Raw genomic sequence first — 18,000 nt, 5'->3', positions numbered from 1 at the left:
AACAAACAGACAAACAAGCCAAGGCCAAAACATAACCTCTTTGGCGCAGGTAAGAAAGTCTGCGTTTTGCAAAGCAAAGCACGTCACTTTCGTTTCGAGCGTTTCCAAGGTGACACAGAGCCAGCCGGTCTAGCAAACCCCACAGCGAGAAATATGAGTAAACTAAAAAGCTACCGTATTTTAAGGACCATAGGGCGCACCGGATTATAAGGCGCACTGCTGATGAATGGTTTATTTTCGATCTTTTTTCATATATAAGGCGCACTGAATTATAATTTTTTTCTAAATGGAAAATACTTCCTTGTGGTCTACATAACATGGTGGTTCTTTGGTCAAAATGTTGCATAGATTATGTTTTACAGATCATCTTCAAGCCGCTTTCTGACAGTTGCTTCAGGATGCGCCGTTTTGTGGGCGGTCTTATTTACTTTTTTTTTTTTTTACATATTTTCAGGACTTATGCAGATCCCAAATACAGATCAGTAGGTACCAGAAGGTAAGAAAAGTTACTTTTGCATAAAATTGCAAAATAAAACGCTAGATAATATGTCTTACCTTATACACACACCATAATAATACTCGTATGTTGAAGCACAGTACAATCCATCAAGCGGTGCGGCTTCATAGCTTACCAAAGTTGTACTAAAACATTTTGATAGATTTTTGAGCGCCGTGTATATAATGTCCTATATTTTCAATGGAACATTTAAAATGTTGGTGTTGTTTACTTGAGTCATATTGCAGTCTACACATATCTCTTGTGTGTGACTGCCATCATATTGCAGTCTACATGTATCTCTTGTGTGTGACTGCCATCATACTTATCATTTCACCATGTACCAAAATAGCTTCGAGGTCGGAAAGCGAAACCAGAATTATTCCGTACAAAAGTTATATTGTTAGTTTACTTTTCTGAGAAACATTTTCCAGACTGATATACAAAATGACCATTGTAAAGGACACTGCTTCCCATAATGTAAATGTTGAAAGACACTAAAGTGTACATTTTTGTTTTACACTCAAACTGGATCTGGATTTGCACTTAGAAATATTTGTTTGTAGTTGTTAATATGACTGAAACATTGCAACATGTTTGTGTTCAATTACAGTAAGTGTGTTATCCTAAACCTTCCTGACACTTAATTTTACACACTATGGCATTTTTACCAAGCTTTTTTTCTTCTTTGACATATACTGCAATAATATCGTACTGTGGCCTTAATTCCGTGATAATATCGTAAATTGAGATTCGATACCGTTTCATCCCTACAGTGTTAGGCAGGTCTTTAGCCCAGATAGATTTCTGTCAACATACATCTTGCAGAGTTCCTTACGCGTAGGGATGATACTCGAAACCGGTTTTCCCGGTTGTTTGATAAGAAAAGAACCGAGTCCTCGGACTCGAATCCCTTTTTGAGAACCGGTACCCGTTATCGAGACCACTATAGTAAAGGAAAAGAGTTGATTCTTTATTCGAATCCCGTCCCGACCAGAAATGCTCCGTGGGACATCACAATAAATGACGTCATGTAGCTCAGTCATTAGGCGCAGATAGCGAAAGCAGGAAAACAATGGACGGGAAAAAGCGCTCCAAGGTGTAATAAAGTTCAAAACAAAAGCTATAATCCATCGAATAACTTTACTGAGAGATTTTAGCAGGGTAAAACACATGACGAACACTTTTACGACCAACCGGAAACATAGCAACGCACCTCCTTTACGCCAGCTGTCGCAACGTTCTTAAAACAACCGCAGCACATACATATATATACAACATATCTCCCTTTTTTAACTTTTGTTTTTCTTTCCTTGTAAACAAAACAAAATCACACTGTTGATGTGTTGTCTGTCTAATTATAAATAATGCAGACGAGGCGTGTTGGCTGAGTTCTTGACGTTTACTTTCACAGCGTGGCAACATGCAACACTTTTCGGGGCTACCGCGCATGCTCGTAACTCCCGTTGCATGCTGGGTAGTGTAGTTGTTATATTCTCTAGCTCATAACATTTTGCCCCCATAAAGAAATAATGTTAACTCAATAAAGTGTATTTCTTTTTTTAGCTTTAACTTTTCATTTATTAGCATTGTAACCACATTTGCAAAGAACTTTTCTCTTCATAGAATGTTCTTTCAATAAAGAAATAAAGTGCAAAAATGTCAAAGCATCATAACAAACAGTTATGTCAAATAGCAGCAGAAGTGCACTTTTTGGAGAGCTGTATTATTTTCAGTTTTGTGCCCAAGGGACTGATTTTATTTAACACTATATTATTATTTATACACCTATAGTGATCACAGAGACAGGTTGTTTTTGTGTTACTGTATATATTTGTTTCTCTGAAAAATCCCACTTAATATACTTTGGGTAACAACAGTCAATATTTATTTATTTTATTTTATTTTTTTAGGTGGGTAACAGTCAATATTTATTTATTTATTAGATTTTATTTTTTTATTATATAATAAAAGTGAGCTTTTGTTAAACCAAATATTGTGTGTTTTTTTCCATATACAACAACCTATCTGGACTCGATAAGAGAATCGATAAGGAATCGGTTCGATAATAGGATTCGATAATAGGCTCGAACTCGATAATTCCTTATCAAACATCATCCCTACTTACGCAAGCAATATTACTGGAGCTAAAAGGCCCAAAAAATAATTACTAGGGAAAGCAAGGCTATCCTAGTGTATAGTTGATCTTTGAGGTTGATCTTAAACTTACCCACATATGCGGTCCTCTCCAAGGTTTCTCATAGTCATTCACATTGACGTCCCACTGGGGTGAGTTTTCCTTGCCCGTATGTGGGCTCTGTACCGAGGATGTCGTTGTGGCTTGTACAGCCCTTTGAGACACTTGTGATTTAGGGCTATATAAATAAACATTGATTGCCATTGAATAATTTAGGTCCTATATTGATCCCTGAGGTACACCACAGGATATATTTAGCGTTGTAGACGTGTGTTCGCCTAGCTTCACGTATTGTTTCCTGTTCGTTAGATAACTTCTTATCCAGTTTAAGACTAACCCTCTGCTGCCATATCGTTCTAGTTTTTTGATTAAAATATTGTGATTAATTGTGTCAAATGCTTTAGTTGGATCCATAAAAACTGCTGCCGCACATTTTTTACTATCTATTGCATTGGTAATTTCTTCTGTAATTTCAATTAAAGCCATTGAAGTTGAAACATTAGCTCTGCATCCATATTGGTTCTCTTCGAGTATTCTATTTTTATTTATGAAACTCTCTAATCTGTCATTGAACAGTTTTTCAATGATTTTAGAAAATTGTGGAAGTAAAGAAACAGGTCTATAATTTGTAAATTGATGTTTGTCTCCAGTCTTATAAATTGGTGCAACTTTAGCTATTTTCATTTTGTTTGGAAATTTACCTGTTTGAAATGATAGGTTACTAATATACATCAATGGTCCTGAGATCTCTTCAATAACCTTTTTTATCGTTTCCATATCAATTCCGTGACAATCAGTTGAAGTCTTAGATTTAAACATTTTTCATGATTGTAACTATTTCCTCCTGTGTCACATTACTGAGGAACATGGAGTTGGGATTTGCAATCTGAGGCAGAGAATGAGGAGCTGCCAGAAAAAAGGAACAGGAAGCCAGTGTAAGTGTGTTCCGTCTTGTTTTTGTCATGTTTCTACAGTAATAGGAAGGTTATTTCCGGTAGCATTCAAAAATAGACCAGAGATGCTTGTACTATATGTATATTTGGCAATTTTGGTATTGCAAAAAAACGAAACCACCACATTAATATTAAAGATATGGTTAACATTCTTAGTGCTAAAGATATCCCCCTCTCCTTGTATCCCTTCTCCCAGCTCCACCGTCTCGCCGAGTGCCAGCAAGAGTCATGAGTACTTGTCAACTCGACTCCTCAACTGGAGATAACTTTCTAGGTAAAGACTGATCTCTGAAATAATATCTCAGCATCCAGTAACCATAGTTAACAGATCACAACCATTTAATACCAATTTATCTCCCTTAGCACCTCACCATGGGGAAGGACGCATTCATATGCCTTCACCAGCACATGCATTAAACATGCAGAGAGTTACACAAGGTAGGGACTGATCTCTGAAATATTAGTGTATAGATAGGCCCCTTGGGTATTACCAGTCATGGTTAACTGATGGCTCTCTCACAATGCCCACCTCACTAGGAACGGCAGTCCCTCCTCGACTCCCTCCACCCCCCTCACCAGCAGCCCTCAACATGTGGCAGACAGAGGAGCCTGGATCCAGCCTGGCCAGCAGGCCAACATGGCGAGGGGGAAGAATGGCCGACAACATTTCCTGCTCTGGTGAGCAATAACTGACAAATACCGGATGGTCATTCTGTGCCACAAATTTTGGAAAAAATTCAAATTCACAAGAAATCACATATTTTCTTCAAACTTTGTCAATAACTTTTGTCATTAACTAAGGTCAATAGCTAATGTCAGGATTATGAGTAATGAGGATAAACACTGAAACATGTTAATTTTATACTGCTGTTTGTCAACAGCGCCTGAGGTAATCCACATCCTTAGCCTGCTGGAAACTATTAAGCACAACCAAGACCAGCTGATTGCGAAGGTAATTTTCTTAAGCCTTGAATAGGTCAATAATTCATAATGACATTGATTTTGATTCATTATTATTTTTTAAAGAAAGAAACAGCCTACATGGCAGCTTTGTGTGATTAGAGTAAACATTGCTACATTTTCTTGTTACATTTCACATGTTTTCTCTTTAAATACCACTTTTAATGTTTTTTATTTATTTCGATCGTATTTTTTTAAAATGTGGCCTGGGGCCGTTAAAAAATGACCTGCAGGCCGCAAATGGCCCCCGGGCCGCACTTTGGACACCCCTGGCCTACACGAATACAACATAGAATGATAGTACAAATATAATAAGAAAACAATGTCAACCTCCCAAAGTTGGGTTATGGATATTTATTTATGCCCCCCACCCCCAACCCCCCGCCGCCGTCATCCAACAGAGCCAAACAAGTACTCTGATCAAGGAACCAAATAACGATATTGTTTGAACATTTTGGATGTCTTGCACACCTATACCCTGATCACAAATTCATAGTTCACGCACCTTATTTTAACCACCTCCAGTAACTTTAAGTCATGTATTTTTTTTCAAATGTAATCTCCTTAATACCTATCACATATTTTGTATTGTGTAAGCATACTTGGCTTTGGATGCTTCCTACCATAAACACAAACGTATCTGTCTTGTAATCTTGTTTGATTACAGGTGCTGTGAGTAAAAATGTGTTGATAAGGTCAGCCACGGACGCTGGTCACCAAACACGCCATCAGGTGGTTCAACTTGGCGGGGGATCGGGCAACGAGGAGACGAGTCCCGCTTCCACCTCCTCAGGAGGAATAGAGATGTATATGTATAAATAAACAACCTTTTATTGGACTTCTTGTCATTCACCAGTTATTCATTTTCTGATATGTTAGCTGTGCATGGAGCAGCGTTTCCTTGAAGTTTTAGCCTAATAGATTAAATACGTATATTTACTTTTTATATATATATTTATATATTATATATATTTACTTTATAGAGGGAATTGACCATTTTCTGTTTCTGCCTATTGACAATATTGTTAGTTTAAAAATACGAGGCAATGCATATGTAAGCATATATTGCTGTAGAAGGGCTTAGTGAATTTTTTAGTTTCCTATTTTATCCTACAGCAAGAACAGAAGGGATTTTGAAAATAAGATAAAGGGGTCCAAAACGGCCAGATGAGCCAGGGTTTTTATGAGTCCGTTGCTGGTCCGCGGCGGGAGGTTAGGCTTTGATCATGGGTGCGGAAATAAGGCTCTGATCATGGGTGCAGAGCGGATTCAGCGCCACGGCGGCGGGTCGCGGATCCGCCGTGGCGGATACGTTCCTGAGAGCAAGTGGACGCCGATGCGGGTCCGTTTCGCGGTTCCGTTTCGCGGTTCCGTTCCGGAAAGCGCGATACCTCCGCGGGGGATCCGCCGCGGAGTGTTTTTGCTGTGTGGGAACTGGCAGGGTGCAAAATATGCGCAAGGCGATGCACACTTCTCCAAAGATGCTTTGCAGCTGCAGCCTACAAATTGCATTTAGGAGTTCAAGAGGGGACAGGTTAGGGGGGAAGTTGGCTGCATATACACTGTTTAGGTGTCTTACTTCAAGTAAGACACCTAAACAGTGGGAGGGGAGATCAACTATTATTGAATAAGAACAGCTTGATAAATGTTTGACTGGATTGATTATTTAACTAATATAGCAGTAAAATATAAAAATCCAGAGTTTTCTTGAGCTAACACGGTGAGAAAAGTGAGCTAGCTTATTACCACAGACAGGGACAAAGTTAATATGCATAACTTTCCACCACAACTAACAAACCCACCTTTTTTTGGGAAATATTGGGTGACATATTGTCGACGCTTCAACTCCTTCTCCTCTCTTATTTTCTTTTCCTTTCTCTTTTAGCTGCCTGATTTTTGAGGTATACTGCTGTCTCCTCCGCTTTGCCCGCTGTGGCGCTGTCTGTCTGTGACAAATCGCCGGTGCTCTACGTGCAGCTGACCCAGTCGGACTGAACCATTTTACGTAAATAGAGGGGGGATAGGGAGGGCCCTGCAGGTGTTTATGCTTCCAAAACAAATAAAGGTATTGTTACCAGGACATGGAAAATAAAACATGTGTGATTATATGTTAGTTAATAACTTAGTGTCATTATTTTTTCTGTATTATAATTTCATCATCAGAGGCCCCCCTCCATCATGGGCCCCTAGAATCCGTCTCCTTTACCCCCCCTTTTCGGCGCCCCTGGTTATAAGTCAGCAATTGACTTTTGACTGTCATCCACATAAAGAATTGATGACATGCAAGGTAAGGCGAATGTAGAACGTCAATGTCAAACAATGGGGAAATGGCACCATCTTGTGGAATGTTTACATCCATCCATCCATCCATCCATTTTCTACCGCAAAGGGACAAGCGGTAGAAAATGGATGGATGGAATGGAAACAAAATCCAAATTAGATTATTATTAATATTTCAAAATAATTCTCACAAATAGGATGAATTGACGGATAGTGTCCATTATGTTGTATGTATACATTTTGATTTATTGACATAACTTTATCTTACTACTGCCTCCAGTGATTGTTTCCTTGATGAAAACAAGTTACTTAAATCAAAATAAATAAATATAAGAACAAGCCAGTCTTTTAAACGACTCTTTTAAAGGAACGGCACTTTAAAATTAGATTCCCTTTAAAGAGCCAAAAATTCCATTGCTACTGCCAAGTAGACGTTGAAAATGACTGGTGCAAACGACTCTTTTACACCAACCTTGACCTCAAATGGCTCCGACTCTTGGCCTCCCACCACTACATGGGTAAAAATTACAGTATGAAATTATTGTAGGTTAGTCAGGAATTTTTGGGGGCAGCAAAACTTTGCGAGAACAGGGAGGGCCGGTCGGGTTCGCGTCAAATAAGGAAGCCAGGCCGAGCGTGGAGAGAAACGGGAATAAGTAGCTCTCTGATTAGTGCCCAGCAGCAGGTGAGCATCTAATCAGAGGCAGGTGATACAAATTTGCACCCATGGCAACTAAGGCCATGTTCACACGAACACGGATACTTAATAAACGCATACTTATCTCTGCGTTTAGGCCTCTTGTCCACACGCAGACGCATACTTTTGTCTTTAAAAACGCAGACTTTTACAAACGCTGGCCAAAGTTGGCCAAAGATACTGTTGTCCCTGTGACAACAGTATCAGCTTCCTAAATGACCTAAACAACTACTTTGCGAGGTTTGAGGCACTTAACAGCACTCCATCCCTCGCCCTGATGAGCAGCCGATCAACCTGGACACAGCGGATGTCCAGAAAACCCTGAGGAGAGTGAACCCCCGGAAAGCAGCGGGATCTGATGACATTCCGGGCAAGGTGCTTAATGGATGTGCAGACCAGCTGGCGGGGGTTCTCACAGACATCTTCAACATCTCACTGACCCAGGCTGTGGTACCATCATGTTTTAAGATGGCCACAATCATTTCAGTGCCAAAAAACCCCACAATCTCCTCCCTCAATGATTACCGCCCCGTTGCACTCACCCCCATCATAATGAAGTGCTTCGAGAGGCTGGTAAAGGAATATATTGTCTCCAGACTTCCCCCCACATTCGACCCATACCAGTTTGCTTATCGCCCTAACCGCTCCACAGAGGACGCCATCTCCTCTGCACTCCACCTGAGCTTAGAACATCTGGAAGGAAAGGACACACACGTGCGGATGTTGTTTCTGGACTTCAGCTCAGCATTCAACACCATCATCCCGCAGCCTTTGGTGAGCAAACTGGCTTCCCTTGGATTCAGTACCCCCCTATGCAACTGGCTGCTTGACTTCCTCACAGACAGACCCCAATCTGTGAGAGTGGGCAACAATACCTCCAGTGCCATCTCCCTGAGCACCGGCTCCCCCCAGAGCTGCGTCCTGCTGTTCACGTTGATGACCCATGACTGCTGCGCCAGGTCCACTACTAACCACATTGTGAAGTATGCGGACGACACGACAGTAGTGGGCCTCATCCGTGACAACAACGACATGGACTACAGGAGGAGGTGAAACATCTGGTTGACTGGTGCAGAACCAACAACCTGGTCCTGAACATCGACAAGACCAAAGAGATCATCGTTGACTTCAGGAAGCACCAGTCCAGCCACGCTCCACTCTTCATCAACGGCACAGCGGTGTGGATGGTAAGCAGCACCAAGTTCCTGGGGGTGCAGATCACTGACAATATAACCTGGTCCCTACACACCAGGACTCTTGTAAAAAGAGCTCAGCAGCGCATGTACTTTTTGCGTCGGATGAAAAGAGCACAGCTCCCTCCCCCCATTCTCACCACATTCTACAGAGGCACTATAGAGAGCCTGCTCACCAACAGCATCTCTGTCTGGACTGGAGCCTGCAATGCCTCAGACTGGTAGTCTCTCCAGAGAGGGGTGAGTACGGCGGAAAAGATCATCAGGACTCCTCGTCCTCCTATCCAGGAGATTGCAAAAAGCCGCTGCCTGACCAGGGCTCAGAAAATCTGCAGAGACTCCTCCCACCCCCACCAAGGGCTGTTTTCACTGCTGGACTCTAGAAAGAGCTTCCGCATGCTCCGAAGCAGAACCTCCAGGTTCTGTAACAGCTTCTTCCCTCAGGCCGTAAGACTCTTGAACGCATCATAACTATCCCCTCAATTCCCCCCAAAATTGATTAACTCGCTGGAATAAAAAGACAATATAACATACATCCATAAACGTGGATGCATATGAAAAAGTGCAACTTTTTATCTGTACAGTAATCTAATTATTTATATCTGCACCTTATTGCTTTTTTATCCTGCACTACCATGAGCTAATGCAACAAAATTTTGTTCTTATTTGTACAATTTGAATGACAATACAAAGGAAGTGTAGGGATCCAAAACTCTCCGTTTAGCGTATGCGTGTACACCGCACAAACAGAGACTTGTGATGACGTCACGGTGAGCAACACTGCCTTGCTGCCTTTAAACACACTACAAGAGGAATTACTGTATGTTTGAACGTAAACATGAGGCTATTTTCACTCAATATTAATAAAAAGACACATCAAAATGGGCTTTGCGACACTCCCGCCTTCACAAATGACAGTCAGCTGTTTTGGATACGACTGCTGTCGAACCTCTACCTGATGGGACAACTTGGACAAGCAAGACTTTTTGCTCTGTCATAAGAAAGGTGCAACATTATCTCATGTTTTTAGTCCTTGTTTAATGATAAATCATGAAGTTAACTTACGTGTCTTGCTTACATTTTTGTAGATGGAGCCTTGCACGACCATGCTCGCCCGTAAAAGGCGACCAAGCAACTAAAAAAACAAGATGTAGCGTCCTCTTTGTAGTGTGTACTGATGTTAAAGACAATATACACTTCATTACACGTGTACCATATCGATGATTAAATGCTTTATAACTCCATGAGAGCTTTGCAGCGGCACACGCACGTCCGTGCGCTTTAGGCACTTAAACATGCAAAAGGTTTTCCTTGGCTCGTTCGTGTGTGCAGATTTTAGAAATAATGTACACTTCACTGCACATGTAATACATCCCCATGTTGCTGAACATGTTATAATTCTATGGGTGTTGGGTTTCAGCAGCACAGGCGTGCATTCGCTCTTTAATAATGTTCCCAGGATTCTGTGTGTGTGCGGGCTGGTTTTAAAGATAATGTACATGTCATCGTACATCTAAAGTATATCAAAATAAACATAATAGGAGGTGTAATGCTGCACCAAGTCAAATATTGCTGCTTTTTTCAGGCTTCTGATTGGACAAAATGTGCATATGACAGCAGGTGTATGCGTTTGTGTATAGACAGAGACACTTTTGAAACTACACTTGTGTGGATGGAGATTGTTTTAACCCCAATATGTGTTTATGAAACTCTCCGTGTTCGTGTGGACATGGCCTAAAACAAACCCAGGGGTGCACAAAACAGGAACTGAGGGAGTCCAAAACTAAACAGAACATGATCCGGGTAACCGATCATGACACCATTGAAATAAATTGGGATTTTCGAAGTTCAGCAACTGACTCGATTTGAACCGTTCGATCATCCACACACTCTACTAACCCTGGACCTTTGAGCCAGCGTGTTACCCGGACCCGAAAATTCCCGCATTACCCGTAATTACCAGGAATTTCCCCCCATTGAAAATGAATGGGCAATATGCACACTTCTACATATACCACATTTTTCAACGGATTTGAACGGTTCCAAAAAGGAAATGCTCCTTGGTTTTGTTACTCAAGTGCTAGCATGCTAACATTAGTGGTAGCAGGCTAGCACTTGAATTGATTGCATAAACTCTAGTTGAATTTGATGTTTTGTGGTTTCCTCACCTAAAGTCTCGCCTAGCTTGCTGACGTCAGAGAAGTATTCGGCCACCAGCTCCTGGTCACTTTCTGCTATTCCAGCGGCGCCATGGATCTGCCAGAGGATGTCATCCTGCCAGCGCTCCAGATCCATCAGACGGGCATGGGCCTCCAGGAGTTGCTGGGACGCAACCAAACACTCGGTTTCCACAACCACGCTGTGCACTGGACAGAGAAGAACGGAAGTGAGCAGGTTGAAGATACGACATCATTGACTGAAGCTAAAAGAGTGAAGTGATGAACAATACTACACCTGTGTGAAGCTGGCAAATATGAAAATAACACATCGTTTGTGCTATGTTTGTGCCGTGAAAATCTTCTTTTGTGCTGTTCAGGTTTTTAAATAATTCAAAAATAATTTTTTTGATCACTGATGTTACCCAATACCATATTCCAATACATTTGCACGTGATGCAGACTGGTCATCAACTCAAACAATTGGTGAGCAAACAGGTGTATTTGTAGTGGACTTTGTCTCATTAAAGGCCTACTGAAATGCGATTTTTTTATTTAAACGGGGATAGCAGGTCCATTCTATGTGTCATACTTGATCATTTCGCGATATTGCCATATTTTTGCTGAAAGGATTTAGTAGAGAACATCGACGATAAAGTTTGCAACTTTTGGTCGCTGATAAAAAAGCCTTGCCTGTACTGGACTGGAAGTAGCAGACGCTATGCGCGTGACAACACAGGTTGTGGAGCTCCTCACATCTGCACATTGTTTACAATCATGGCCACCAGCAGCGAGAGCGATTCGAACCGAGAAAGCAACGATTTCCCCATTAATTTGAGCGAGGATGAAAGATTCGTGGATGAGGAAAGTGAGAGTGAAGGATTAGAGGGCAGTGGGAACGATTCAGATAGGGAAGATGCTGTGAGAGGCGGGTGGGACCTGATATTCAGCTGGGAATGACTAAAACAGTAAATAAACACAAGACATATATATACTCTATTAGCCACAACACAACCAGGCTTATATTTAATATGCCACAAATTAATCCCGCATAACAAACACCTCCCCCCTCCCGTCCATATAACCCGCCAATACAAATCAAACACACCGCTTCCCACCTACAGCTTTCTTCTTTGCTGTTTACATTGTTCATTGAACAAATTGCAAAAGATTCACCAACACAGATGTCCAGAATACTGTGGAATTTTGCGATGAAAACAGACGACTTAATAGCTGGCCACCGTGCTGTCCCAAAATGTCCTCTACAATCCGTGACGTTAAGCGCAGGCGTCATCATACCGAGACGTTTTCAGCACTTTAGTAATCTAAAGCCAATGTTAAGATTTCATCATTGATATATAAACTATCAGACTGCGTGGTCGTAGTAGTGGGTTTCAGTATGCCTTTAATGTTGCAATTTAATGCAAACAAAGCAAGCATGTTGATAGAAAGCAAGAAATAAGGCTACACTTTTCAAAATACTCTACCTTGATGCTAATGCCATATATATATGCTACTGATTAACATTAGCGATTTTACATGGTGATTCCAACACTTCCAAACATGGTAACAAACATACAACTAAGATACACATTACAATCAAACAGTTGGCATGTAATTTAGTAAATACAATACTTACAGTGTAAACATTTTGTAAGACTCAACAAAAGACTGGCACTTTCAACCTAGTGGCAAAGACTACTTCCTGGTCTTAATCTACACACTACTGCCACCTATTGTCTTGGAATTGCAACTTGCAAATGGGACTCCGGAGTGTATAACAAAAAACTAAATATAACAACTGGACAACAAAGTCTTCATTATCAGCTCACAATTAAATGTTACATTGAAAAATTAGATGTTATTACTTAAAAATTAGCATTTATTAACACATACACACACACTCACATACACACGCACACACACACAAACGCACACTCACAAAAGTACCAACAATTGGTGGTGTTATTGATTCCCAGGTACCAGAAATTGGTCCTTCCTTGTCTCAGTCTTGGTGAATTTTGATAAAACCCAGAAGGCTCATGTATTAAGACTTGTGTGGATTTCCAACTAAAAAAATATGTACATTCAAATCCAGAAAACCTTGTACGCACAAAAAAATTTCAGCTGTATAAAAGTGTGTGTACGCATTAAACCAAGCACATTTATTATGTAGATCCAAATCAACATTGAATTGAGCGTACACATTAGCGTGGTTTGCCACACCCTGCCCCTTTTTAAATACACAATTCATATTTAAATTAGTCATGTGCCTGAGATCAGAAACATAAAGATATTGAGCAAGATAGCAAAAAATAAGAATGTCACTGACAATGACTTGGGATATACTTTTGGGGGCACGTATGCTCAATGTGCATCACAAGAATTCATATTAGGACAATTACATAAATAAATGTAGTCGCCAAGAAGCCACAAATCGCGCACAATGCCAGCTTGCAGTCTGTTCCCAACCATGTTGTTACTTAGAACCTAAGAATCATGCTTTGAACCAGGCCACTTTGCTACAATGTTGGTTCAATGCATTTGCACATCACATATGAGCTGCACTGTACAAGGATCGAATGTATTTGTTTCCTGTTGACAAATACATATTCATCATATTGTGCAGGCAGAAGCTACAATTTTATTAGGAAAAATGGCTGTTGCTGCAAATTGCGCTTCAATTCCGGCCTGTTCAGCTGCCTTGTATGGGAATGTAATGAGCTGACATAACGATAATTCAAAATGTTAGTTTTTTGCACCACATTGCTTATGTTTTTATATCCATTCATGTACAAAACCCAAAACCAGTGAAATTGGCACATTGTGTAATTCGTAAATAAAAACAGAATACAATGATTTGAAAATCCTTTTCAACTTATATTCAATTGAATAGACTGCAAAGACAATATATTTAATGTTGGAACTGAGAAACAAAACGTTTTTCGGAAAACAATTATCAACTTAGAATTTAGTGGCAGCAACACATTGCAAAAAAGTTGGCACATTTTTACCACTGTGTTACATGGCCTTTCCTTTTAACAACACTCGTTTGGGAACTGAGGAGACCAATTTGTGAAGCTTTTCAGGTGGAATTCTTTCCCATTCTTGTTTGATGTACAGCTTAAGTTGTTCAATGGTAGACAGGTGTGGACTTCAGGCAGGCCAGTCTAGGACCCACACTCTTTTACTACGAAGCCACAGTGTTGTAACACGTGCAGAATGTGGCTTGGCATTGTCTTGCTGAAATAAGCAGGGGCGTCCATTAAAAATACGTTGCTTGGATGGTAACATATGTTGCTCCAAAACCTGTATTTACCTTTCAGCATTAATGGTGCCTTCACAGATGTGTAAGTTACCCATGCCTTGGGCACACACCCCCATACCATCACAGATGCTGGCTTTTGAATACAGTCCGGATGGTTCTTTTCCTGTTTGGTCCGGAGGACACGACGTCCACAGTTTCCAAAAACAATTTGAAATATGGACTTGTCAGACCACAGAACATTTTTCCACTTTGCATCAGTCCATCTTAGATGAGCTGGGGCCCAGCGATGCTGGCGGCGTTTCTGGGTGTTGTTGATAAATGGCTTTCACCCTGCATAGTATAGTTTTAACTTGCACTTACAGATGTAGCAACAAACTGTAGTTACTGACAGTAGTTTTCTGAAGTGTTCCTGAGCCCATGTGGTGATATCCTTTACACACTGATGTCGCTTTTTGATGCAGTACCGCCTGAGGGATCAAAGGTCACGGGCATTCAATGTTGGTTTGCGGTCTTTTCGCTTACGTGCAGTGATTTCTCCAGATTCTCTGAACTTTTTGATGATATTATGGATCGTAGATGGTGAAATCCCTAAATTCCTTGCAATAGCTCATTGAAAATGTTGTTCTTAAACTGTTCGACAATTTGCTCACGCATTTGTTGACAAAGTGGTGACCCTCGCCCCATCCTTGTTTGTGAATGACTGAGCATTTCATGGAAGTTCTTTTATACCCAATCATGGCACCCACCTGTTCACCTGTGGGATGTTCCAAATAATTGTTTGATGAGCATTCCTCAACTTTCTCAGTCTTTTTTTCCACTTGTGCCAACTTTTTTGAAACATGTTGCAAGCATCAAATTCCGAATGAGCTAATATTTGCAAAAAGTAACAAAGTTTTCCAGTTCGAACGTTAAGTATCTTGTCTTTGCAGTCTATTCAATTGAATATAGGTTGAAAAGGATTTGCAAATCATTGTATTCTGTTTTTATTTACGACTTACACAACGTGCCAACTTTACTGGTTTTGGGTTTTGTAATTGCACACACAAAGGTGTGGTAATTGTTCATATGTCTCTGACGTGCACATCAACCGTTTTAACGGGTAATTCTTTGTCATTTCTTTATTTAAACAGTTATTTAAATAAAAATGCGTACACCAAGCGTTTATGCATAGACACACTTGATAAGGTCTGCCATTTGCGTGTTGTTTTTTCACAACCAAGGCCTCTGACATACACGAGTGACACACTACAATTTTTGCTGTTTGACATGATATTGTACACCTGTCGTAGTCCGAAGGATTAAATGTTGTTTAAAGGGCTCTTAAAAAATTCATCACTTACGTTTCATGTACTGAAAGCGTAAATTGTGCTCAATCACACCATAAGTTTCACATTTATTGACTTAGCCTAGTTTTGTTAAGACATCTTGGGCCTAACCAACATCTACCAACATCTTCAATGGCTGGCAGAGAATGGAACATTAACAGATTACACCATAAATTGCTGCAAATGGAAGGTAATTGACTCAAGGTGTGATTTCTCACCAGAGTAAAGTCTGGGTAGGTTGCTGACGGCAGCAAGCAGCTGACCGTGGTTGACTGATACTTCTCGTAGTCTTTCCAGATTCTTCAGGCCATCTTGGTTGTGGCTGTACTCCAGTCCGGCCTTCTTTAAAGCCTCAGATACCTGCCTCAACTCATCCTGGGCCTCTCGGAGCTGCTCCATGCACCTGCCCACCTCCTCCAAGTGGGACTGGACCATAGACTGTAGAGAAAAATTGTTGAAACAGTGTTTTCATTAGTTCCTCTTTCACGTCACGGCACTCTCACCTTAAGTCTGGTATGTATGGAAGTAGTTCTCCGGCTCTCTCTCTTCCTGTACTGGCTGACTTGCTCCAGATGTTCAGGTCGACAGAAAACCCCTGAAGCCCACTTCAAGGCAGCCCCACGGGCCAAGGACTCCGCCCTCTCTGCCTCTGGCCACACCTCCGTGATTACTGTTGCGTAATCTGGGCAAAATAACTTGACTTAGTGTTTTAGAGAAAAACTTGACAGTTTTAATTATATTTTTCACACACAAAATTAACACAGTTGCTTTAAGACAGGGGTGTCCAAACTTTTTCCACTGAGGGCCGCACACTGAAAAATCAAAGCAAGCGGGGGCCATTTTGATATTTTTTATTTCAAAACCCAATACAATATTTGTATAAAAAATATACATTTAGGCCTCCACTCAGATCCCGGGGACCCCAAAGGGTTTTGGTCAAAAAAATATAAAAAATGTGTTATTATTTAGTATTATTATTATCATTATTATTATTACTCAAGATTTAAATCTGTAGATCAACATTAGGTCTATCTGTCAATATAGCGTTGTTAAATATTTAAGTTGTGTGCTCTTTTTGTCCCAAAAAATCCTGTTTTTTATGGAAAAAGCACAGAATATGCAATATTTTCACCCAATAAAAATTTTAAGTGGAATATTTGAGATTATATAATAGTTGAAGCCTTAAAAAGGTCAATAACTAATAACAACATTGATTTTAATTAATTATTATTTTTTGAGCAATGACACTTAAAAAAAAAAAGTCCCACTAAAATTATTGGCGATCCAAAAGGGTCCTACTCATTAAGTGTTAAAAAATAAATTATAATTTTTTTTAAACTTTAAACACAATAATCTAGTAATCACCTTCAGGTCTATCCGTCAATTATAAATTGTATTGTTTTTGTTTTGTTTTGTTTGTTCGTTATAGGCCCTTCTTTTAAAAAAACCAAAACAGCTTAGTTTCTTTTATATAGCTAACACAAAATATGCAACATTTTCCCCCCAAAATATCTCAAAGTGTAATATTTAATGTAACGAAATTGGAGCCTTGAATAGGTCAATAATTCATAATGACATTGATTTTGATTCATTATTATTTTTTTAAAGAAAGAAACAGCCTGCATGGCAGCTTTGCGTTATTAGAGTCAACATTGCAACATTTTCTTGTTACATTTCACCTGTTTGCTTTTATACCACTTTTTATGTTTTTGTTTAGTTTTTTATCGTATTTTCAGAATGTGCCATGGGGCCGTTAAAGAATTACCAGCGGGCCGCAAATGGCCCCCGGGCCGCACTTTGGACACCCCTGCTTTAAGATGAAACCTTAGTGCAGGGGTCGGCAACCCAAAATGTTGAAAGAGCCATACTGGACCAAAAATAAAAAAATAAAAATCTGTCTGGAGCCGCAAAAAATGTAAAGCCTTATGTAAGTGGCAACACATGATGTAAGTGTCTATATTAGCTAAACTAGCCTACGATCAAAATGACTATGTGTCGTGGGCTGACGCAAATCTTCGTTGACAGAAATGTTGTAATGTAATATTTATTCTACATATAAGCTTTTCAGAGTGTGTGATAACTCCTGGAAATTACTGGCTTAGAATGGCCAAAGTTAAAGATGTGTGTGTCCAAGTTGAATGAAATGGAAACTGCAAATAGAATGACCTCAAATATACCTAAAATATGAGGCATAATGATGCATTATGTACATACATACATACAGCTAGCATAAATAGCATGTTAGCATCGACATCACCGCCCCCCTCCTGGACCCACTGCAGTTCGCCTACAGAGCCAACAGGTCTGAACCTGGCCCTCCACTTCATCCTGGAGCATCTGGACTCCCCAGGAACCTGCGCTAGGATCCTGTTTGTGGACTTCAGCTCTGCCTTCAACACCATCCTCCCTGGACTGCTACGAGACAAGCTCTACCAGCTCAGAGTGCCCGACTCCCTCTGCAGTTGGATTAATGAC

General features: G+C 40.4%; 1 protein-coding gene across 3 annotated transcripts in view; it reads right to left on the bottom strand.

Moving 5' to 3' along the window:
* The window catches only part of exoc3l1 (exocyst complex component 3-like 1), a 97,646-nt gene that overhangs the window by 58,701 nt on the left and 20,945 nt on the right, over nucleotides 1-18,000 (bottom strand). For all 3 annotated transcript variants that reach the window (XM_062022371.1, XM_062022369.1, XM_062022370.1), the window contains exons 2-4: nucleotides 16,029-16,207; nucleotides 15,744-15,963; nucleotides 10,945-11,142 (exon numbers count right to left, since the gene is read on the bottom strand). In XM_062022371.1, coding sequence (XP_061878355.1) covers nucleotides 10,945-11,142; nucleotides 15,744-15,963; nucleotides 16,029-16,207 — 597 coding nt within the window. The remainder of the gene's footprint in view (nucleotides 1-10,944; nucleotides 11,143-15,743; nucleotides 15,964-16,028; nucleotides 16,208-18,000) is intronic.

This window comes from Entelurus aequoreus, linkage group LG16 (genome assembly GCF_033978785.1).
Source record: "Entelurus aequoreus isolate RoL-2023_Sb linkage group LG16, RoL_Eaeq_v1.1, whole genome shotgun sequence".
Lineage (NCBI taxonomy): Eukaryota > Metazoa > Chordata > Actinopteri > Syngnathiformes > Syngnathidae > Entelurus > Entelurus aequoreus.
The sequence above is the reverse complement of the archived record's forward strand: the minus strand, read 5'-3'. Positions and strand labels throughout refer to the sequence as shown.